The sequence below is a fragment of the Nerophis ophidion genome, linkage group LG16 (genome assembly GCF_033978795.1).
Source record: "Nerophis ophidion isolate RoL-2023_Sa linkage group LG16, RoL_Noph_v1.0, whole genome shotgun sequence".
NCBI classification, from domain to species: Eukaryota; Metazoa; Chordata; class Actinopteri; order Syngnathiformes; family Syngnathidae; genus Nerophis; species Nerophis ophidion.
In genome coordinates, this window is record NC_084626.1 from 29,379,376 (window position 1) to 29,403,847 (window position 24,472).

Consider the following 24,472-nt stretch of genomic DNA (forward strand, 5'->3'; position numbering starts at 1 on the left):
GATGGATGACCGGTCCACGGATACAAAAAGGTTGGGGACCACTGAAATACAGCACTATGTCATCAGTTTCTGATTTATTAAATTGTATAACAGTGCAAAAATATTGCTCATTTGTAGTGGTCTTTCTTGAACTATTTTGAAAAAAATATATAAAAATAACTAAAAAACTTGTTGAAAAATAAACGAGTGATTCAATAATAAATACAGATTTCTACACATAGAAGTAATCATCAACTTAAAGTGCCCTCTTTGGGGATTGTAATAGAGATCCATCTGGATTCATGAACTTAACTCTAAACATTTCTTCACAAAAAAATTAATCTTTAACATCAATATTTCTGGAACATGTCCATAAAAAGTCTAGCTGTCAACACTGAATGTTGGATTGTTGTAATGTTTTTTCACAGTTTATGAATTTACATTCATATTTCATTGAAGTATTATTCAATAAACATATTTATAAAGGACTTATGAATTGCTGCTACTTTTCAGAATGTTTTTAATAAATCTCACTTGTCCCTTGACATACCTTCAAGTACCCCCAGGGGTTCGCGCACCCACTAGAAGAGGACTACTGCTCCACTACATGTCATTGCGCCATAACACGTTGTGTGAGACTTGTGCAGAACAACGTAAGCGACTGCAGGACATAGTTGATCAACAGCCATACAGGTCACACTGAGGGTGGCCGTATAAACAACTTGAACACTGTTACAAATATGCGCCACTGTGAACCCACACCAAACACGAATGACAAACCCTTTTTGGGAGAATTTCTGTACCCTAACAACTTAAACACAAGAGAACAAATACCCGGAACACCTTGCAGGCGTAAGTCTCCTGGGCTACAGTGTACAACACCTCAACCTACGCAAGTAGGGAGACTGTGGGTTGGGGGGTTGGTGGTAGCGGGGTGTGTATATTGTAGCCCGGCATAGTTAGGGCTGCATGGGATTCTGGGTAATTGTTCTGTTGTGTTACGATGCAGATGTTCTCCCGAAATGTGTTTGTCATTGTTGTTTGGTGTGGCTTCACAGTCTGGCACATATTTGTAACAGTGTTAAAACATTTTTTGCGGCCACCTTTAGTGTGACGTGTGCAGCTGTTGATCAAATATATTTTGCAATACCACACGTGCGTCTTACATGGCCAAATGCAACATACAAATGGGCTTGCACGCTGTCAGTTCAGGATGTAGGGGGCGCTAAAGGCAGTGCCATTATGACACTCCTTGAATATTGTTGATCTGGTAAATATATACAGGGACTTTGAGAGAATTGGTGCCCTGAAATTCAGAGGTCTCCCTGGAAAATTGGGGACATTGGCAAGTATAACGCTGTCAAGCGCCCTTCATATTAAACTTGCGGGCTGCACCAACATCCAATTGTCATATCAAAGTGCGGGCCACATGTTTGAGACCCCTGATCTAAAAGTAGTCTTGTCCAACACGTTTTGGACCATTATAAATACCACAGAGCGCACCAAAAACATTCTGAGGTAAAATGCTACAACCAAAAAGAAAATGCAATGTAATAGATAAATAGACAATCGCTTTATTGTTTCTTTTTGATCAGCTGTCACAAAATGAGAAATCCATCGCAGATGTCAAGGTGTCTGAGAGTTTGGTAGCAAGTTTGTCTGCAGAAGAAACAAAATACAAGTGAACTGTACAAATAAAGACAACTATTATGACAATTTACACCAGGGGTGTCAAACCCATTTTAGATTGGGGGCCACAAGGAGAAAAATCTACTCCCAAATGGGTTGGACTGGTAAATTCACGGCCCGATAACTTAAAAATAAAGACAACTTCAGATTGTTTTCTTTGTTTAAAAATAGAACAAGCAAATTCAGAAAATTTACAAATCATGTTTTTTTTTTTTTTGTTTGCACCCCGAAGGAAATGAGTGGTAGAAAATGGATGGATGTTGTGGTTAATAGTACTGTATCTTTAGTTGTCGTTATTTATATTTTCTAAATTAATTATGGGGGACGGCGTGGTTGAGGGGGGACTGTGCCAGCAACCAGAGGGTTCCTGGTTCAATCCCCAGCTTCTACAAACCTAGTCACATCCGTTGTGTCCTTGAGCAAGACACTTTACCCTTGCTCCTGATGGGGTCATGGTTAGCGCCTTGCATGGCAGCTCCCGCCGTCAGTGTGTGAATGGGTGAATGTGGAAATAGTGTCAAAGCGCATTGAATACCTTGAAGGTGGAAAAGTGCTATACAAGTATAACCCATATCTTTATTTGTCGTTATTTATATTTTCTGAATTAATTATGTGATAATATTCATCAGTCAATTCATTGGTGTTAATTTTCAATCTATCAAAAAATAAATAAATCAATCAAATTACAGGATGTTACTTATGTAGTTTGCATTTTTTCTCGATTGGTGCAATAAAATCATGTGGTTTATTTTTTTAACATATGTAGCATAATCTACAAAGAATTGCTATTGCGACATCTAGTGGACACGTTTCTTTCATCAAAAATTTTGGCTCATTTTTTTACTTAGCAAATTCATCCCGTGGGCCGGATAAACCCTGTTCAGCCCCGTGGCCCGTATGTTTGACACCCCTGTTTTACACTCAAAATGAGACACAAACCAGCTCTTTTTTGTTGCTTCTTCCTCTTCTTCTTGGCTGCCACGAGGGCTTGGCCTTGCTGTAATGGATTGATGTTCACAATATCCTTCAAATTCGGAGCTTTGGACGCAGGATCCCTTTCGGGCATGTCACTCTTTGGCTTCTGAGATTTAATCGCCACTGTCATTGGTCCAAACTATGGCAGGACAGAACAAAAATTAAACAACACTCCAGCAAAATCATAATTATTGGATAAATGAGTCATTTTGGTCACTGCTAGTAGGATTGCGAACACGCTGAAAACTAAATAAGGGGTAACAACTTGCTGGCAAGGACAGCCGATCAGATTGTCTAAATTGGTGGTCACCAACAAATTTAAATACAGGATCACTGATCTTAGCCTTGTTTGAACCAAGGTTAAATCTAACCACACTGTGGACACCACTCATTTAGCTTCCTGTCGCGACTAAACGATGGTAATTAAAAAGAGAAAAGGTGAGTAATTGAAGCTGAAACAAGTCAAATTGTTACAAGCCCATCAGCATCACCGTCAGCTCGTAGATTTTTTTTGAGGCGCAGCGTGCACGTCACAATAAGTGTGCAAAACTTGTAAGTAAGTACATTTTGATAATAAAGTGCTTTTCATAGAAAATCACATAGCGGTGTACAAAACAGAACATTTCAATTATAACAGGAGCAACATCATAAAAAGGGGATTAAAAATGATGGTTAGAAGGTGCTAACTAAAAGATTTGCTAAATCAATCAATCAATGTTTATTTATATAGCCCTAAATCACAAGTGTCCCAAAGGGCTGCACAAGCAACGACGACATCCTCGGTTCAGATCCCGTCTTTTTCTATTGATGTTTTTCTCAAGATACTTGAGGAAATGCTGAAAGAGCATAAAGAAAAACAGGCTATATTGTCTATGTAAGAGGAGACTGTAGAGCAGGGAAGTCCAGAAATGGAGATGGAACTCTGCGATTCATATTTGGATTGACAGAATTAAAAGGCTGATGTATTGTAGAAGATCAAATCATTATTTCCACTACTGTATTACATGGAAAACGTGTTAAAAAAGAGAAGTATTCGAATGTTTCTTAAGTGTCAACACTGTCAAGCTCACGGAGGGACTGGTGCAAGTTACTCCAGTGCCCAGGAGCTATAGCCTGGAATGCCAGGTCACCACTTTTTTTAAAATGAGTTTTTGGGATATTTAGGAGACCCTGGCCTGAAGACCCTGCACCCTGAAGTGTAGGGGGAAAACAAATCTGATGTACTGAGGGGCCCCACCATGCAACGCTTGGAAAGTCAGGACTAAAACTTTCAACTCTAGCCCATGTAGCCTTCGCTGGCGCCTTGACACAAAGAGGTGTTATCAAAGTTTCACAGATTTAAGTTGAAAAGAAAACCAGCAAAATGCAACACAACGCGTAAAAACGCTCGCCTGTTGAGAGCTGTGCTGGTGACGTTATAATGCATTTATTTTCCCGAGTATTTCGAGGATGAATTGGTAAAGTCCCGACACTCGACTGGAAATCGCAACAAACAGGTTGTCGTCCTAATGTCTACTTGCATGGAGATTTTTTTGTGCTTATTTTTCAGATTTTTACACTATTTGATTTGAACCTCAATTTAATTATATGCATGGTTTGCAGTAATATGAATACATGTAAAAAAAAAAGACAAAAAACAGATTAAGATATTAATTTCTTTGGTGCACCATAACAAACTGAAGAGAATACAATAAATGTTTTTGGCACTTTTTCCCGTCTCAGGTGTCGCTACAGAGTGGCAGTTGCGTGATGATTTTGTTTTTAGGTTAATGCAGTGGTTGTTGAAACCTAATGTGAGACTGTTATAAATATTCATTGTTTTGGGAAAACGTTTTAGTTGAATTCCAAAGACATGCAAAAGGGCATAGGCTGATTGGCAACACTAAATTAGACGCAGCATGTGAATGGTTGTCTATCTGTGTTGGCCCTGTGATGAGGTGGCTGCACAAAAAGGTATTGTTTATGTATTTTATTTCTGTGAACTGGATGTACCTTATTGTGAAGGGCACTCAACAGGATGTTTTAGTGTGGGTCCAACATCTTTACTCAAGAAGCAGGTTGCTCCTATGGCGTAACTGTTTAATAAAATTGTGTAGGTTTATTTTACAAACGGTTAGAAGCAATAACTCAGCTACAAGGGTGTCCAAAGTGTGGCTTCGGGGCCATTTGCAGCTTGCAGCTCAAGTTTTGTTGGCCCACTGCAAAGATAAAATAAAATCAAAACAAAAGGCATAAATATGTAATATACTAAGAAAAAGCTAAACATTTGAAACAAGTAACTAATAATAACATTTTGTTTTTAAATATACGGTATATCTATTTTTATCTATATTTTTAAAAAAATATATATATATATTAAAATGGCCCCAGCTCGCTTTGGCTTTTCAGTATAAGGAAAAGTTTGCACACCCCTGGTTCAATGTTTACATTATGTACCCTGGCTGGGGATCGAACCCTCACTCTTTGCTTTAAAAAGGCAAAAGCAGCATGCATCTAGGATCAACATGAGAAGGGGTCAAATATGCCATTTTAATATCCCAGTGGTGACAATCCAAGAAAGGGCAGGTAATAGGATTTCATACAAAGCGCCCTGTCATTCATTTAAGTGACATTTTATAAACTATCTTTGATTTTCACAAAAATACAGAGCAAAGCGCATCCTTTTAGACAAATACATTTGAGCTTACTGATGTTTGTAAATACGGACCAATTTTTTTTTTTAAGAATGGTTGGCAACGAGGGCAGCACGGTGGTACAGGGGTTAGTGCATCTGCCTCACATTACGAAGGTCCTGAGTAGTCCTGAGTTCAATCCCGGGCTCGGGATCTTTCTGTGTGGAGTTTGCATGTTCTCCCCGTGACTGCGTGGGTTCCCTCCGGGTACTCCGGCTTCCTCCCACATCCAAAAACATGCACCTGGGGATAGGTTGATTGGCAACACTAAATTGGCCCTAGTGTGGGAATGTGAGTGTGAATGTTGTCTGTCTATCTGTGTTGGCCCTGCGATGAAGTGGCGAATTGTCCAGGGTGTACTCCGCCTTACACCCATATGCAGCTGAGATAGGCTAAAGCACCCCCCGCCACCCCAAAAAACGACAAGTGGTAGAAAATGGATGGATGGATTGGCAACGATAACGGTTAAGCACCATACTTTGCACACCTCAGGATCCTGATCATCCTCCATAGATTCAGCTTCGTCTTTTAATTCTTGCTCCTGCGCCGACCCTCCTTCCATTTCCTCGTAGGAGGGAGCTTGAGCTTGCTCGCCATGAGTCATCCCAGTGGTTTCCATGCAAAATCCCATTGGAGCATCAGCACAAGATGAATCTGGAACACGATGATGTCAAATTATAAACAGCATGATAAAGAGGACTGTTTTAATACCGATTCTAAGCACATCTATTGATGAATGTGTGGATCACACAACTTAACTTTGTTAAGAGAATACCAAGTTGTGCAAAAAGCACTGAAACGGTCAATGTGCGCACTAAAAGCATAAAGTTCACCTGTAAAGGGCATTTCAGGTTCATACAGAAATTTCACCAAAAGCCAAATAATCCAACTTTATGCGAGTAAATAATCCCATGGAGAAAATAAAGGTGTCACAGCAACAATATTAACACATGTACACTTCAATCAATTAATCTTCATTTATACAGCACGTTTCATGCATTGGCAAGTTGCAACTTAAAGTTCTTTAGACCAGTAAAACAAACAAAAAAACACACACACTTAACACCTCTGTGCTGCCCTGAGAGTAAATCTGCCAGATTCTGGCTATGTTCTTAAAATGATCAAAAACTATTTCTGATATGTGGTATCAAAGTCAGCTCAGAGTCAAAAATCACGCCCAAATGTTTTATGGATTGTGTTGTTTCAAAACATTGTTATTTTGTCAAGTGTCTTTCAGGTCTTTAACCTATAACTAAACCCTATGTTTTGTCATAGTTGAGCTGTAGGTGGATTTAACAACAAGAACATAATTTTATAAATTAAAGAAAACGTTTAAAAGTAAAAAAAAAAACAACTGTGGAGCCAAACAGACATGAACCAGGTAATAGATAAATAGAAAAACTAAATAGAACAACTCTGATGAAGTATGATAAATTGAAGGCCGATGCATTCAACAATTTAACACATACACATTTTAAAAAGTTTGTCAGTTGGTGAGTGGTGTTTTGAATTTTGGACAAAACTATTTAGAATTTTTTTTTGATTGATTGATACTTTTATTGCACAGTTTAGTACATATTTCGTAGAATTGACCACTAAATGGTAACACCCGAATAAGTTTTTCAACTTGTTTAAGTCGGGGTCCAGGTTAATCAATTCATGGTACACATATATATTATCAGCATAATACAGTCATAACACATATTAACATACAAATGGAAGATTCTAACATGAAAAAAATATATGATGTGAGCTACCAAAATAGATTTATACCTTTTTTCTGTTTGCAGCATTCAAATGTGCAAAATGCTCTTTGGTAATGTTGTATCCTTGATGTAGTACTACTGTGAAAACATTTCACCACAAGGTGCGTCTTTTTCACTTTTAAATGATCGCAAAACCTATCTCTCATCTTGTCTGGGCCCTTTGCGCCCTCTCCACTTTGTCATTTGTCTGAGCCATCTCTCTCCACTAGTCCTGCCTCCACACACACAGGCCACCTCAACAGTAGCGCCAGCTTCATCACCAATGGGTGAAATGCTCTCATAAGCGTATTTTACTCATTAACCGAATCCTTAAAGCAATAAAATACAAATTGATGCTTGCACCCCTACTGTGATCTTTGACTTGACGTCTGAAATGCAGTTAAAACCAGTATCTATTGGTCCTTTGTCATTAGGAGACACAGCCATGTACAACTGAGTATCATCCGATTAAAAACAATTGTACCTAATATTTAAACTTGGGGAACCCCACGCCTTATTTCATGGGTTAAGTGAGGTAGAAACATATAACCATACTTAGATGAAAACATCTGTCTGTGAGATAAGAGCGGAATCAGTTAAAATCTGTACCAGAGTTTTTGACACTGCTTCCAACTGTCCAGGGATTAATTACACATATTTATAACCAGATTTTTCTTTAACGTTCTGAGTCTCAGACTTTGATTAAGTCACTTTGGGATATGAGATATGAGACTGAGCAAACACGTTTTTATAAGTTTTCCTTTTGTGCCAGACAGCCTTATTCAATGCAAGTTAATACATTGCACTTATTAAACCAAGGTCCGATTAGCGCAGATCTGTGTCATGCAATCAATGTCAACAGGTTCCAGATGATTTTATACATGTTTTGGCTCTGCTCATCCCAGAACAGCTATCGGACAAACATTTTAAGCACTTTGTCTGTGGTCACTAGTGAAAGGATTGAAGCAAATCATCTAAGTGGACTGTTTGGAGTAACACCTCAGTCATCTACTCCTCAGTCATCTATCCTGAGCAAATCCAAAAATAATGTTTTAGCATTCATTACTTTGTTGGCGAGAAGACTCATTGTGTTAAAATTGGAAGGCAACAGCACCTCCTTGCCACACCTGCTGGATTAAAGATGTTCAGTATGTTCAGTATGAATGGTTGTTCTGCAAAGTTTCAAGAACTGTGCGGGATCTTTCTGAAATATGTAGGAGAGACTGATTTACACATTATTCCAGTTTGAAACACAGTTTAAAAGAGGGTGGTTAATGAGCCTTTTACGCACTTGTAGGTTGCTATCTCTCTCTACGGCCATTCAGGAATGCAGGTGTCTGTGTTTTTATGTTGACATCTGTCTGTGATTTCTTACTTTGTTTTCGTTGTTAGCGGTAAAAAAAGCATTTGATGTATGTTAACCAACTTATGTCAATTGTATGTTTCTGAAAATTAATAAACAAATGTTTGAAAAAAAATAAAACGTACCACAGAGTACCTGTAACAAACTGATCCAAAACCAGGAACAAAAAAAAGAGCATCGAGTACATTTTGTTCTAAAAAAAAAAAAAAAAAAACACGCAAAAACTATAAATATTAAAATTAAATGGAAAGTAATAATAATAGTCTTATTATGTAGTCACATGTGTAGAACAAATACATATTACATAGAATGAGTAAAATGATTGTTACCTGCAAGAACCTCCTGATTTCCTTTTTCAAGTTCGTCCCAGTCAAAAGCTTTGCCCATCTCGGTCACAATCTCAGCACTGACGTGTGTTGGGAGAGTGTGTGTCTCAGGTGGGTGCGTGAAGTAACTAATCCTTCCCCTGAATGGCGTGACACACTGAAATCAACACCATATTGCAGTACAAGCCTTTAAAATCAAACATTTTACGCACCCTGTCCAGTCCATTAACACACTCTTAGCTGCTTTGTCGGTGTCAGGCAGTCCTCCCTTTCTTAGTTTGCCCTGACGTCGCGCCAGCAATGCCAAGAACTCCAGAGCCGTATTAAAGTCGGGGACCCCGTAGTGTTCAATGATCTGGTGAAAATGTATATAATGGCTTCAATACTTTAAATGAAACAACAAATAGTTTGGTGAGGAAACAATATACCTGTGCCTTGTTGCAGCGTCGCAGGATGGCTTCAACTGGGGCAAGTGGATCCACTAGCTGCTCAATTTTGACACAGTTGCGTAGAATCATGGCTGCATCAGATGTGGACGTTGCCATGACGATTCCAGGGCAATCAAGAAGCTTAATGTGCTTGTCTAAATGCACTTCTTGAAGGCACCTATAATGTAGGAAACCCAGAATTAAGGCAATGTATATGCAATGTAAATAATAGGTATAGAGTATAGGTGTTAGTAGCATGGTGATTGTGTAACCATCAACACCAAACTAAATCTCATTCACCACAAATCCATCAGACAGACAAATTAATGATTTGTCTGTGACCCTACCGATAGGCTCCTATCTTGTTTCCCATTTGGTAAACATCTAATAACTATTGTATAACATCTTACGTGAAGTCCATCTATCCATCTTATCCATCTATTGTAGCCTTCTAAAGCTGAACATGTACTTCAGTTGTGAAATACATTACATTACTTGAGTATATCTACTCTGGCTAGGTTTTGAGTTAAAATATTGGGTAGGTTAGGTGGGTTTGAATAATGTTTTTATTCTAGTTGAAGTGATCCGAGATCTTTTAGAATGATGCAAAGTATAACTTTTTAAATTAGGTATATAAATCATTTTTGAAATATAAAAAAAAATGCTAATTTTTGTCACTTTCTTTTGTATTTTACAGCCAAATGAAAATACGAATGAAAGTCAAAACATGGCCGGATAAGAATAATTAGCTTTGCTGTGAATAATGCTATCACAGCATGAGATTTATTGATAATGAATTATGAATAAGTTTTACAATAGTCAAGGTTTCTCCTTAATGTAACAGAGCGAGACGCACAGCCACAACAAAATTGTAGCCGCCACACCTTGAAACTAAGTTTCTTTTATATTAAAACAAATGAAAGTTAGTAACTCTATTTTTAACCTTTATTGCCAATCGTATAATAATAATTGGCTCAATTCCAAGAGGTTTTACCGGCTGTGCAAACACTTTTGTCTCTTTGCTTCCAACATGCAACATTTCCTCATCCTTTTTCAAATGTTCTCAGGCACGGATTGTGTGTTTACAATCATGGGAGAAATTAATATCAAATCAAAACCACACAAACAAGAAATATTACCAGCAGGTTGTTACAATATGAATAGATACATAGTAGAAAGCCAATTATTTGCGCAATATTAACTAAGATTGCACCGAAAATTTGCCGCCGAAAAAAGACTTTGATCACTGAAAACAGCGCTGCTGAAACCGGATGACATAAATGATGACATAGACAAGATGCACACAATTGTATGGAGCGAAGTCAGCTTGTCTGCGATGTGGACGTAACTTTAATATATCCCAGATAGACCCGTGGACATTGTTCTACAAAATGTGCAAATATTAAGAGAACAGAGGCGTTTTTTAAAGAGAGAAAGTCCAACTTGAGCAGCAGCGCCAAGCAGATGTGACATCATGCACGCTGCAGCTAGCTTTTCGTCGGACACATCGAGGGACAGAAATAGAGTCTCTAAGCACGATTACATTTGATAATAACACAATAAAAATAAATGCTAGATTTGTTGTTTGTCTATTTTGATGAAGAAAAAAGAAGTCTCTAGACACTTGAAAAGTTCTCAAAGTACAACAATTGAAAATATATCAAAACAATAATATAAAAATATATGTTAATCCATCCATCCATTTTCTACCGCTTATTCCCTTTCGGGTCGCGGGGGGCGCTGGCGCCTATCTCAGCTACAATCTAATTAATAATGACACAAATGTGTTTCTAAATGAATGTATACATTTTTTAGCCTTTATAAAGATAATATTATCGGAGCAAATATGATGATGTCATGTGACCACGCCCCCAACCTTTGCACAGAATACAGTATGGAAATGTCTCCATTTTTATTGCATCATTTCTATCTGAAGAGAGTGAAGTGATAACAGCTGCATAAAATGACCCGCAAAAGCCTTTTTTATGAAACAATTGCTATAATTTTAAAACATATTATTTTTCAAATCCTCATCATGTAAACTAAGCTTAAACATACATTTTTTCAGGGCTTTTTACTAAAGACTGTTTCTAAGATCTTTTTACATTTTAAACAATTAACCGCTCCAGGCACAATACATTGTAAAAATATTGTCATCAAATAAAGATTTGCTTAATTACTCACTTGGTGACACCAGGAGTAGCACCAACACTACATGCTCTTGCACGTTTTAGACTGTTGATCAAACTGCTCTTTCCCACATTTGGAAAACCTGTAGAACAAATTAAAACATGCAATGATCTCAACCAATTGCGTTTCAGTGATATTGCCATAGAATTTCCCACACAGATTTTGTAAATTTAAGAATAGGTTAACCACAGACCCACACAAACTACAATTTGTGTAGAAATTAGGTCAGTCGACTCAGTTGTGTTCTCACCTACAACGCCTACCGTGATGGCCGTCTTTATGTCGAGGTTGCGGCAGTAATTAGCGAGTAACTTCATCAAGCAGTCTGCGCCAACACAAGCACTGGTGCTCAGAAGCTCAGTGGTGGCTTGAGTGACTGGTACATTACTGCGTTTCTGTCAAAGCCACGAAGCATAACTAAGCCTTAGTCTGCCATGCTCTCCTAAAAATGTTCAAAATATGCAGAAATGTTTAACAAATACCAAGTTTTTGGACTGTTGTTGAGTCGATGCTTTAAAAGCCACAGTGGGAAACTCATTCCGCAGATACTTGATCCACTTCTCCACGATTTCCTTTGACACCAAATCTAGGATCAGCATAGAACATTCAAATTCAGACATTAGTATTTTAGCGCTTTATGGAAGCATTGTAAATATGATATTCAAAAAGGACATCTCTGGAACTTACCAATTTTATTGAGCACCAACACAATCTTTTTGTTTGTTCCACTTTGAATGACCGCCTGCTCAACCTGAGGACATCTGCACCCAATAGGATCACGTGCATCTAAAACTTCCAGGATCACATCTGCAGCCTCAACTACCTACAAGATAAGGTATGAAAAAAATATTCTACAATAGTTGAAAGTCGATCTAGGCCGATAATCAATAAGTCAATTAATTGAACGATAAATTAAAACAAACTCAATAATTTGGCCAGCAACGATAAACTGCCTTCATCTCTTGCTTTCAAACAGGGTGCAAGAGGTTTTACTCTCTGCATCGCGATCAGCACCTGAGCGCATTCGTTCAACAGAAAAATTAAATGAAGGGAATGAACAACATCTGCAGCTTCAACTATCTGCAAGATAAGGTATGAAAAAAATATTCTACCATAGTTGAAAGTAGATCCAGGCCGATAATAAGTCAATTAATTGAACGATAAATCAAAACAAACTCAATAATTTGGTCGGCAACGAAAAACCTCCACGTTCGCGTGTGTTTTTTTTCTACGTCTTTTGCTTTTTAACAGGGTGCAAGAGGTTTCACTCTCTGCATCGCAATCAGCACCCGAGCGCATTTGTTCAACGGAAAAATTAAATGAATGGAGTGAACCCTCTTGTCAGTCATCCACAAGCTTTGTCTCGGTGGGTGGATGCGGGGCTGCTAGCTTCGACAGCAACAGAGCGTTGCTAGTTAGAAGCACTGCAAGTAAAAAAAATGAAAGGAAAAAAGAAGATTGTGAAGCCAAATGCCCCAGTGTGGGAATATTTTAGATTCAAACCGAATGCGCCAGATTAGCCTATCAAAGCGGACGAATGAGCCAGTAAGCCGAAACTGTAAAGTTATAGCAACAACAAAAAAAAACACCCGGTTTACCAACTGGGGAAAAAAAATACACTTCAAGATGTTCAATATTTATTAGGGCTGTCAAAGTTAACGCTTTAACTTGTGCGATTAGTCATGTATGAACATGGATTATCAGCAATTTATTTCTATCTTATTCCATGCATGTCTTAGTACAAAGATGAGTGAGGAGACTTGACTGGTGTGCCCGCTGGCAAATTTCACTTCAAAATACACTCGAATATAACTTTAGATAGAACTGTTAGCCTCTTTTGAGTAAATAACTGTCACACATTCAAGTAAAACACGTTTAAAAATGTTCCTGTATGACATTCTGACAACAAAATTGTATTTGTGTCAAAATATTGGGGTGTTTATAGTTTACAATATGTATGCAAAGAATTTACTGGGTTAAATCAAAATGCAAGTTTGACTATTCTGCTTAAAAGATTACATTTTTCAACAGCAATAAAATCTAATAAAGTGCATTTTTTGCTAACACAAAAGAGTCATTTTTTTTTTTGTTTACTAATTTTGGATAATAAAAAGTAAAATCTTCCAATTAAATGTTTTTTGCGTTTGAAAGGGTTACTTTCATTATCATTTCATATAATGATTACATTAGAGCTAAAACTGCACTCTTTTTTTTTTTTTTTGATGAAAGTTTTTGGATGTTTTTTAGAGCGCGTTATAGTCGGAATTAGGCAAATACCAATATTGTGAGCTGACTCTTGCTAGCAGTTCTGTAAGAGTTAGAATGCATTAAAAAAAGGTGGTTGTGCTTGTCTGACAAAAGGATTGTGAATGACAGACAAAAATTCCCCCCAAAATTGCAGTTCCCCTTTAAGTTGGCCTCAATATAATGCTGACAAAAATATTGTTTATCTGCAATAATTTGTAGGACACTATATTGTCAAGCAAAATTAATTATCAGTCGAGGCCTAGTTGGAAAGATTCATTATTGAGTGTTGCAATGTGCACAAAGTCGAAAAATACCTTTTTAAATTCTCTGTAATATGCTTTTCTGGAATTCTCAGTTTCAAAGTTGACATGCTTTTCCAAGCTCTGCAACTCTGTTTCCTGTGATCACAAATATGCACGTGTAAATGACAGCAGTTTTTTACAGTCAACAACATTGATGCCAAACTACAGTTGTGCGTGTCCCCCAAACATCCACTGAATATCTACCCTTTGTTCAAATGCTCTTTGCCTCTGCAGGATGTCATTTTGAAAGCTTTGTAAACTCCTCCTCTTCAACAGCTGTTGTTCTCTGGAGATCTTCTGCCTTGCTTGCAACTCTTCAAGCTTGTTCGATGAAAAGAAATGAATCATATTAAGTACACTGTAATAGGGCTAGGCGATATATCGATATATTCGATATATCGCGGGTTTGTCTCTGTGCGATATAGAAAATGACTACATTGTGATGGTCGAGTATATGTTCTCACACAGTTGCTTTTAGCTGCGGGCATTACACTACATGCGTTTCCCACTCTTTCTTGTCTCTCCTTCTCACAGAGACGTAAAAAACAAGCACACCTTCTTACATATGTCACGCGTGCAACGTCACACGGTCCCACGGAGCAGAGACGTAACTACATGGGTAACATTAGCTGTGATGTTAACGGTGCGTTGCAAGTAGTAATACAAGACAGAGAAGGTGCGAATCTGGTAACAAATGAAGGAATAATTAATTCCCAAGAAAAAAAAACACGTCCATTGCCTAGCGGTGGTTTGGCTTCAAGCGGGAATATGTTGAACAATTATGCGGCAAAAGCGTTGCTACAAAAAGTAGCAGCACTGCTAATTCATAGCATCATTTGAAAAGTCACCCTTCAGAGAATAAAGAGTGCTTGAAACTGCATGTCAACATCTCCGTTCGGTGCCGCACCAACAAAATGCCGAAGCAACTATTTCCAGATCAACACCGTATGAAAAAAAATCAACAACAGAAGGAGATAACGTCCGCAGGAACCTACCACAGAACTATTTTGCAACTCATTTTTATTTGACAGTTTTTGAAATATCTTGTGTGAAATCATGCACAGAAGTACACTTTATTTGTTTTTAACTATTGTAGTGGCGTTCTGTACAAAAACTGCACTTTAATTTAGTGTTGTTTTAATATGTCATCTTAGTGACATCATGCACAAAAGTGCACTAATAGCTTGTTTTAAAATGTCTCTGACAATCTTGCACTTTGTTTTGGAAATGACATGAATGTTTGTGCCACTGCTGAACAACTGTTTAATAAATACAGTTTTGGTGAATTGACTTAGTTGTTATTTCTCTCTCTGCATGAAAGTGTAAAATGAGCATATATTGATGCATTATGAACAACAATGTTTTAATGTAGACACAGAATCATCATACTGGTGTGATTATATGCATCAAGTGTTAATTCAAGGCTAAGGCAAAATATTGCGATATATATCGTGTATCATGACATGGCCCAAAAATATCGAGATATTAATAAAAGGCCATATCGCCCAGCCCTACACTGTAGCACTCAGCCTCAAATCAGGTTCAAGTGTCATGGATGTATTACCCTTTGCTTCCTAGTTTCTTCTGGCTTTTTGTCCTTGACTTTTCGCGCTGATTGCTGCTCTTTATTTGTTGTCCTCCCATCTTTAGTCTGCGGAGAGAGAACATGCCAAATGTGTGGTATATTTAATAAGTGAACACATCCTACCTGAGTCAAATGTTTTGAAAAATACATACTCAACAAATGGGTGAGGCTTTGGTCTACAAGTAAATAATTGTATACTTTATTTAAATGATCAAAACTGTATTAGTTATATATGATATAAATATGTAGGTACATGACAATCGACCGCTGACCTAGCTATCATTATTGCTAAGGAGGCGGTTTTGAGGTGATCGTCTGTCTGTAGGGTTGCAGACCCCTGCCTTAAAAGCCTACTGAAACCCACTACTACAGACCACGCAGTCTGATAGTTTATATATCAAAAAAGAAATATTAACGTTGCAACACATGCCAATATGGCCTTTTTAGTTTACTAAATTGCAATTTTAAATTTCCCGCGAAGTTTCCTGTTGAAAATGTGGCGGAATGATGACGCGTATGATGACGCGTGCGTTTGACGTCTCGGGTTGTAGAGGACATTTTTTTCCAGCCCGATCCAAGCTTCAAGTAGTTTGCTTTAATCGCATAATTACACAGTATTCTGGACATCTGTGTTGCTGAATCTTTTGCAATTTGTTCAATTAAGAATGGAAACGTCAAAGTAGAAAGATGGAGGTGAGAAGCGGTGTATTGCGGCTGCCTTTAGCCACACAAACACAGCCGGTGTTTCCTTGTTTAAAATTCCCGACGGTGGAGCTTTACTATGGAACAGAGCGGTCAAGCGAACATGGTTACCGACCACATGTCAACTGGCAGGTTTCGGTGAGAAAACTGTGCTAAAAAGTCGGCTCTTACCGTAGTTATGAGCGGAGCTTGCGTCCTCCTGCAGCTGCTGCGGACTATTACCTTTTCCCACCGGAGACACTGGCGGTCACCACACCCGTGGCCACACCCCTCCGACTTTCAGGTACCATGTAATCTCACTAAAACACTAGTAACACAATAAGCAGATAAGGGATTTTCCAGAATTATCCTAGTAAATGTGTCTAATACATCTGAATCGCTCCCACTGTCCTCGCCTTTTTTTTCTTTCTAGTCCTTCACTCTCAATATCCTCATCCACAAATCTTTCATCCTCGCTCAAATTAATGGGGAAATTAGCGCTTTCTCAGTCCGAATCGCTCTAGCTGGTGGTGGCTATGATTGTAAACAATGTGAGGATGTGAGCGGCCCTCACACTGGTGACGTCACGTGCACATCGTCTGCTACTTCCAGTAACATGTTTTAAGCTTTTCACCAATCTCGCGTACTTTGCAAATTATACATAATTTCCATTGTGCGCAAGCAATTTGCATATCGCAAGAGGAGATTTTGTTTGAAAATGGCGTGACCGTGCAAATGGATGGTTTGAGGACGGCTGAAGAAGAATTTGCGGAATTCTGCACAGAAAGCTACATCGAACAGAAGAAAAACAGCAAAACAGTCTCCCAACACTGCGTAGATGGCATCAAGGGTTAGGTTTTAGGGTTAGTAGCCAGAACATCCAACACAATCAATATATAGCTGGAAGCAATTTCCAAAATTGCCAAAAAGATTGTGCATTATACAAATTGCGCCCATTGATTTGCAAACTGTGCACCACACATTATTCAAATATATAGCTGGAAGCAATTTGCAAAAAGATTGCGCATTATACAAATTTGCAAAATGTGGTTTCACATTTTTCAAATTGCTCACATTGGTATTGTGCCTACAACAAAGGCAAGGCTTTTCTATTAGCGACCAAAAGTTGCGAACTTTATCGTCGATGTTCTGTACTAAATCTTTTCAGCAAAAATATGGCAATATCGCGAAATGATCAAGTATGACACATAGAATGGACCTCCTAGCCCTGATTGAATAAGAAAATCTAATTTCAGTAGGCCTTTAATGGATAATCCAGGACAAAAAAAGCTAATCATTTTTTTTAACATAAAAAATTCATAGCGCTCTTTATTTTTGGGCCAATTTTGCATTTAAATTTTTTCGTCACACATCTAAAAGATGTCATGAATAAATGTAATATAAAAAGTGTGAATGTGAGTGTGAATGCAGTTTGTCTATCTGTGTTTGCGACTTGTCCAGGGTGTACCCCGCCTTCCGCCCATTGTAGCTGAGATAGGCGCCAGCGCCCCCCGCGACCCCGAAAGGGAATAAGCGGTAGAAATGGATGGATGGACATCTAAAAGATGTCATGAATAAATGTAATGTAAAAAGTGTGAATGTGAGTGTGAATGCAGTTTGTCTATCTGTGTGTGCGACTTGTCCAGGGTGTACGCCGCCTTCCGCCCGAATGTAGCCGTTAGGCTCCAGCACCACCCGCGACCCCAAAAGGAACAAGCGGTAGGAAAATGGATGGATGGAATGATAAACCTAATGTTGACACGAGTACACAGTGGTTCTGTAAGTATAGGCTAGCAGTGCAGCTTTAAGACATTCAGAACACGTAAAAAACATAGTATACAAATACAACGTAGCTGGCTAAACGTTTATTAATAAACACAATAATGACGTATTCACTTCAGCAATCCTTCTTTATTGTACCTATTTGTTGTCAGTTAATCGTCAACACAAGTTATCTGAGGTGGACATTAGTCAAAAAGCGCTTACCTTACATTTACCAAGTAAACCAAGACGCTTCGCTCGTTTTTGTTCTGTAAAAACAATATGTTGTAGAATTAATTTCAAATTTGGTTACTTTAGAGACAAAGTTGAAATAAAACGTACTTGATTTAGACATAGCTTCTTCCACATTGACCTCACGTGTGGCTGATGCGCAGATGTGGGCATGCGCAAGATTACTTGCGAAACATCCGGTATTATTTCAAAATAAAAGCAAAAACAAATGGTACTGCACGTTGACGTCCTATAGGTAGACAAAGCATCGACCGCTACTGCCTACCTGCGCTGACGAGACGCAGGGCCGCCATCTTGGAGTGGTGATGCGCTCCACTCAGTGCAATTCATTTGGCAGGAGCAATGAACTGTCAGCGCATTTAATTAATCGTACCTCACTGAATACCACTGATTTTCACGCGTTTTTTGTCATACGTGTAGCTATGATAAAGGACACATGTTTTATTATTCATACTGTGCTCAACAGTAATAGAATATTCTTATATACTATAAGTGACCAGACGTCCGAGATCAAAACTGGGGATATACTCCCAGAGATGGGGGAAAAAAACGGTCAGCTATTTTTAAATTCAAGAAACAATATGATTAGGGTTTATGTATATACATGCGTGTATCTTACATACATACATTTCTCGCGTAACAGCAGCATATGCTGCGTCTACTTATAAGATATCCGTGGTACTGCAAGCATTTTTAGGAGGCCCGAATGACACTTTACATTTTTCTTAATGTCTTTGTTTAACGATTGGTATTACTGGTCTCAGTAATACTATCAATGGTTGTTCTCTTATTGTCTTATTGTGTAATGTATACATTACACAATAAGAGAACAACCAAATTGGCTATATATTTTTTACATACATATATGTTTGTAAAAAAATATATAGCCAATTTTTTATCAAATGTAAACATCTATTTTTGTGTTTTCATACTATATATATATATAAATATATATATATATATATATATATATATATATATATATATATATATATATATGATGATACACATATACTGTGTATATATATATATATATATATATATATATATATATATGATGATACACATATACTGTGTATCATACTGTGTATATATATATATATATATATATATATATATATATATATATATATATATATATACACAGTATATGTGTATCATTGCCTATCGCTCTCATTTTAACTGTGGCTAATTTTTTCAAAGTCTCTTGGAGGAGTTGTTAAAGTATGACCCCTGTTTTTGACCTAAAAATGTCCAACAGAAAGCCAAGATGACCGACTTCCTGTTTTGTTTTCTTTTCAAATATGCGTTCTCGAGATGTTTACGTGCATCCTCTCATGATGTATGTCCCATCAATTTTTGTGACGATACGAAATCTGGTAGCAGGGGGTAATTTTTTGTATTTTTTAATTGGGCGCTGGTAAATCCATTTTGAAGTTTTACGTTCTCCATGTACACCGTCTTCCGGCCAAATGCAACTGGGATAGGCTCCAGCACCCCCATGACCCCAAGAGGGAAAAGCGGTACAAAATGGATGGATGAATGGCCTCCTAAAATATAACATTTTTCTTCTGAGTTGTTGCGCCTCCAAACATTTTTGTGCATGTTAAGGACCTCATAAATGCAATCAAAGTGGGAAAATAATAATAAACAGGGCGATTTTGATAGGGCCTTCACAGTTTATTGCTGCTCGGTCCCTAATAAAAATAATAAAAAAATAAAAATGTGCATGGAAAAAGTTGCGAATGGTGGGTAGAAAAAGTGCTTGTTTTTTATTTAGGGATTTTTTAACTTTTACTTTTTAATTAATAAAATTTACTTAAATAAATCCATCTATCTATCCATTTTCTATCCCGCTTATCTTCATTAGGGCCTATACCAGCTGACTTCGAGAGAGAGGCTGGGTACACCCTGGACGAATCGCCAACCAATAGCAGGACACCTAAATAGATAACCAATTTTAAAAATCTGTGTTGAGATTAATCTTTTGTTAATTTGCAAACAACTCTGTGAGTTAAAAAACAAATACCCCCCAAAATAGATGGAATATGTAGGGGTGCTAAAAAAAATTGTTTTTGTAATTTTTTTTAAAATTACATTTTTCAGGCCATATCCGCTGCTTACTCATATTGTACATGAGCAACCAAAATTATATTTTATAACCGCTAACTTTTTTTGAACAGGTTTTATTGTTATCATAATACCAAATAACAAATTGCGATAATCGGTTCGAATCGTAAATCATGTTGAATCGAGAATCGATTCTGAATTCAATCGCCACCCCAAAATTCGGAATTTAATTGAAACCTCTGTTGCTCAGAAAGGTTCATTATGTCTTCTTCTTCATATATGTTTTAAATTTTCTTGTAGTCAGAAAGTATTTTTGGTATATTAGATGAAATTCAGGTGAGCCTTCTGAAGAAGACAGTCGAAAAATGTCAAGTAAAAATTCCGTCTAATATACCAAAAATAGTTTGACTACAAGAAATTTTGAAAAGTATATCAATCAATCAATCAATGTTTACTTATATAGCCCTAAATCACTAGTGTCTCAAAGGGGTGCACAAACCACTACGACATCCTCGGTAGGCCCACATAAGGGCAAGGAAAACTCACACCCAGTGGGACATCGGTGACAATAATGACCCAGTGGGACGTCGGTGACAGTGATGACTATGAGAACCTTGGAGAGGAGGAAAGCAATGGATGTCGAGCGGGTCTAACATGATACTGTGAAAGTTCAATCCATAATGGATCCAACACAGTCACGAGAGTCCAGTCCAAAGCGGATCCAACACAGCAGCGAAAGTCCCGTTCACAGCGGAGCCAGCAGGAAACCATCCCAAGCGGAGGCGGATCAGCAGCGCAGAGATGTCCCCAGCCGATACACAGGCGAGCAGTACATGGCCATATGAAACCTGTGTTGTTGTAAGAGTCCCACCCCTAATAATTTGGAAGAAATGTTGAACATAGTTGAATGCTGCAGGCATTTTCTTGTTCTCTTTACACCTAAATACCCCAAGTAATGAAAGTTCATCAGTACAACACGCTGACATTTAACATCGAGAAAAGATCAGAGAACAAAGGCTGATTTCTCTGTTTTTAATGAGTTTTTTGTTTGCCAGAAAACTATATTTACTAAAAAAGGGATAAAAAGCAAGCAATGCAATACAATAATGTGTACAAATTAGGATGGCTCCCAGAACTTCAAAAGATAGTGCATGGAGTTTAAGCTGGCGCCACAGAGGAGACCTCTGTCTTCGATGTGGATACTTCCGAACCATCGTCTACCTGTTTGCCAAAGAGCTGCATGATGCATGTGCGGAACTGATGAGAGAAAACAAAATAAGATCAGAAAGTTGGACAAAGTCAGTCATTGTTGATCATGATGATGATGTTTCAACCTGTCGATTCATGAAGACATAGATGATTGGGTTGTAGATGGTTGCGCTCTTGGCAAAGTAAGCGGGCATGGCAGCAGCAAGAGGATGGAAAGCATATCCAGGATTGGCTGCAGCAAAGCAGGCAAAAAAGGTGTAGGGTCCCCAGCATACCACATATGCCACAATCATGACAACAACCATCCGGGATACTTCTCTCTCTGCTTTCTGGGTGGACTCAGATTCCTTCTGCTGCATGGCAACCTGTGGCAAAAAAGATGGACGTACTTAAAGAGATCCATGATGCATATGCAAGCAATCAAACAAACTTACAGTTCGAATAGCCCACCACACTGCCAGGTAGCAAAGAATGATGATAGCCAGAGGGATTATGCAACATGTAATCATTAGAACAACCATGTAGGACTGAACACCGGGGTCTTCACTTCCGCTGAACACATCAGGTCCGCAAGAAGTCTTCAACCCATGAGGCCAGTACCTGATGCACGAAAGGTATATGTTTTTGCAGCCCAGTGAAGAAATACAACCAAATGGAGAAGGAACATGTTATACCTGCTCCATCCAAAGATTGGAGGAGCACACCAAACAGCTGACCAGACCCAGGAGAACACAATTCCACCTGTGGCCCACTTGGCATCAAATTTAATATTTCCAAAGGGTTTGCAAACCACAATCCATCTCTCCCAGGAAATGATAGTCAAGGACCAGAGAGCAGTGATACCTGTGTAAGAAGTATAGTTCTCAATTAAGTAGTTTTCCTTGAGAATGTTTCCATAACAACTGGGAACACTTACCACACACTGAGACTGTGTAGCCCTCGAAGATGCACATTGGGTGTCCCAAAATAAAGTAACCAAAAAACTGGTTACAAACACTAATAGTGCTTGCAAAAACAGTTTCTCCCAGATCAGCGATAGCAAGATTGACCAAAATCCAGTTGAGAGGGTGACGGAGTTTCTTAAACTTTGCTGTGGCCACCAGTACGAGACCGTTGGTGAATACGGATAAGACAACCACGATTAACATCCAGACGGTGGAGGCATTGTAAACCCATCGAGGAGCAATGTGGTAGTTAGGACCTTCGAAGGGATCTGAGGAATAAAGAATAAAGTATAGTATTAAGTAGTCCCAAAGCCTTTACCTGATCTGTTTGGAACTGTCATGTCTCTAAATTCAAGTATGTTAGTACACAACAGCCACTAGTCAATGGAATACACGTCAAACTGATAAAACTAAATTGAGATTTTTTTTTTTTGTATTTTAGCATTACTAAGAATAGTAAACACACCACGCAAACATTGAACTCTCAAAAATCTGTTGCCACTATTCCCATAATTTTTTTTGTAAGGAGTCATTAAAAACCCAAATGATGGAAAACATAAAACCAAACCTCTGGTATGATTGCTGTTTGTATAAGCGAAGGCGGATCCCCTTGTTGTATCTTCGTGATATCGCCTGGCAGCAAACACTGGTTTATCCCAAGCCTGTGCCATCGCCATGATATCACCAGGAGCACCTCAACAAATGCCCTTTCTCATCACTTCCACCCCTTGACTTTAGCTTTTATACCTCTGCTTTCGAGAACTCTGACAGGATTAGGTCAAAATCAAATTACGGTCCCTGGGTGCCCCCTTGCTGCTATCCAGAAGTCAATGAACCTCAGATGTAATTAAAACCATCAGCTAATTGGTTTAAGACACAAAATGCCATAATAATCTTGTCCGAAAGCGGATTTATGTACACTCACTGATGAGATGAGGATTAAGTGAAAGATCTTTGAATATAATGTGCAATAAATGTTCTCCCACATAGTAAAAAACAATGAAAAATAAATATAGGACAAGGTTCAAGGTTCAAAGTTCAAGTTTTATTTGTCACATGCAGACTACACCACAGTGAAATGCTTTTTTCCATGCTCTTCAGATATTGCGTACAGTGGGTTCCAAACACTAGCTGCAGAATCTAATACACTAAATACAAAGAAATACACTAATACAACATTTAATCTGCATTTTTGATACGACATCCGGATCAAGAATAGCATAGCATATCATAGCGATAAAAACATGACACTGTTATTCAGTTAATTTGTGATGGAAATGAAGATGGCAATAAAATATGTTGCTGGTATAGTAACAGTTTTTGTTGTTGACATGTGACAGAATGCAGACACCTATAATCTCCCCGGAAACAGAGTTAAACTCGGAGCAGGATTGCACCCCCCCCCCCCTTTGATCCTTTACACTCGCGTCATCGTCCTCAAGAAGAGGGCACAGTAAAGGTGATTAAGGCATCGTGATTTATGTGGAGCAAAAGACACTTTGATAGGAATGGAGTAGAGAAAAAGACTGCTCAAAGCCTCATGGTTCAGGGAGTCCCCAGTAGGTTGCTGTTTCTGTAAAGCAGATCATCCTTAGAAATTTGGTTCCTTTGTGATACCCAAACACATAATTCATACGATTTTATTGATTCAATACAACAAATAAAATAATAAAACAAAAAAACAAACAAACTCAGATTATGTTTGTGGCTACCATTGCATACATTGTATTAACATTTAAACAGTCAAAAAGGACAACGTGAGGCACACCTTGGATATCTAAGCAATCCAAGAGCTGTTTAAACATGCTGACTTGACACAGATGTTTGGCCTTTGCCTTTTTCTTGGAATGGTTTTCCTCGTGTGATTGCTTGCAGTTACTTGTGAACTCCCAGGGAGTTGCTGGTTCCAGCAGATGGTCTCAAAGGCACTTTTGAGCACCATAGATAGGTCAGAATGGCGACAAGAGTCGGGAAAAATTGCAGTTTTGGCAGCATCAGGCTGAGAAATAGAATACAATGAAGTGATGCAAAAATTACCTGGCATTATGTTGACT

General features: G+C 38.3%; 2 protein-coding genes across 2 annotated transcripts; both read right to left on the reverse strand.

The window, feature by feature from the left end:
* Window positions 1-1,530: 1,530 nt before the first annotated feature.
* Window positions 1,531-18,399, reverse strand: gnl3l (G protein nucleolar 3 like). Its single transcript, XM_061874839.1, has 15 exons — window positions 18,286-18,399; window positions 18,169-18,212; window positions 15,481-15,567; window positions 14,121-14,237; window positions 13,929-14,012; window positions 12,055-12,190; window positions 11,850-11,953; window positions 11,618-11,762; window positions 11,362-11,449; window positions 9,178-9,355; window positions 8,962-9,104; window positions 8,753-8,889; window positions 5,803-5,969; window positions 2,608-2,782; window positions 1,531-1,638 (listed from the first exon to the last, which is right to left on the reverse strand). Exons 1-15 carry the CDS (start codon window positions 18,296-18,298, stop codon window positions 1,571-1,573), a joined length of 1,686 nt encoding a protein of 561 aa, XP_061730823.1. The 5' UTR covers window positions 18,299-18,399; the 3' UTR covers window positions 1,531-1,570.
* A 2,884-nt stretch (window positions 18,400-21,283) lies between these two features.
* Window positions 21,284-23,148, reverse strand: LOC133535221 (red-sensitive opsin). The gene is made up of 6 exons (XM_061874840.1): window positions 22,987-23,148; window positions 22,391-22,687; window positions 22,149-22,317; window positions 21,909-22,074; window positions 21,600-21,839; window positions 21,284-21,522 (listed from the first exon to the last, which is right to left on the reverse strand). Exons 1-6 carry the CDS (start codon window positions 23,093-23,095, stop codon window positions 21,424-21,426), a joined length of 1,080 nt encoding a protein of 359 aa, XP_061730824.1. The 5' UTR covers window positions 23,096-23,148; the 3' UTR covers window positions 21,284-21,423.
* Window positions 23,149-24,472: the final 1,324 nt, after the last annotated feature.

Excerpts from the sequence above, each read along its gene's own strand:
- LOC133535221 (XM_061874840.1), bottom strand. The coding sequence starts at position 23,095 with ATGGCGATGGCACAGGCTTGGGATAAACCAGTGTTTGCTGCCAGGCGA. Across the intron at positions 22,688-22,986 it reads AAACAGCAATCATACCAGAG|ATCCCTTCGAAGGTCCTAAC; the intron begins GTTTGGTTTTAT and ends TTTATTCCTCAG. Across the intron at positions 21,523-21,599 it reads ATGTCTTCATGAATCGACAG|TTCCGCACATGCATCATGCA; the intron begins GTTGAAACATCA and ends TTCTCTCATCAG.
- gnl3l (XM_061874839.1), bottom strand. Across the intron at positions 15,568-18,168 it reads GTTTACTTGGTAAATGTAAG|ACTAAAGATGGGAGGACAAC; the intron begins GTAAGCGCTTTT and ends CTCTCTCCGCAG. Across the intron at positions 5,970-8,752 it reads AAATCAGGAGGTTCTTGCAG|ATTCATCTTGTGCTGATGCT; the intron begins GTAACAATCATT and ends ATCGTGTTCCAG.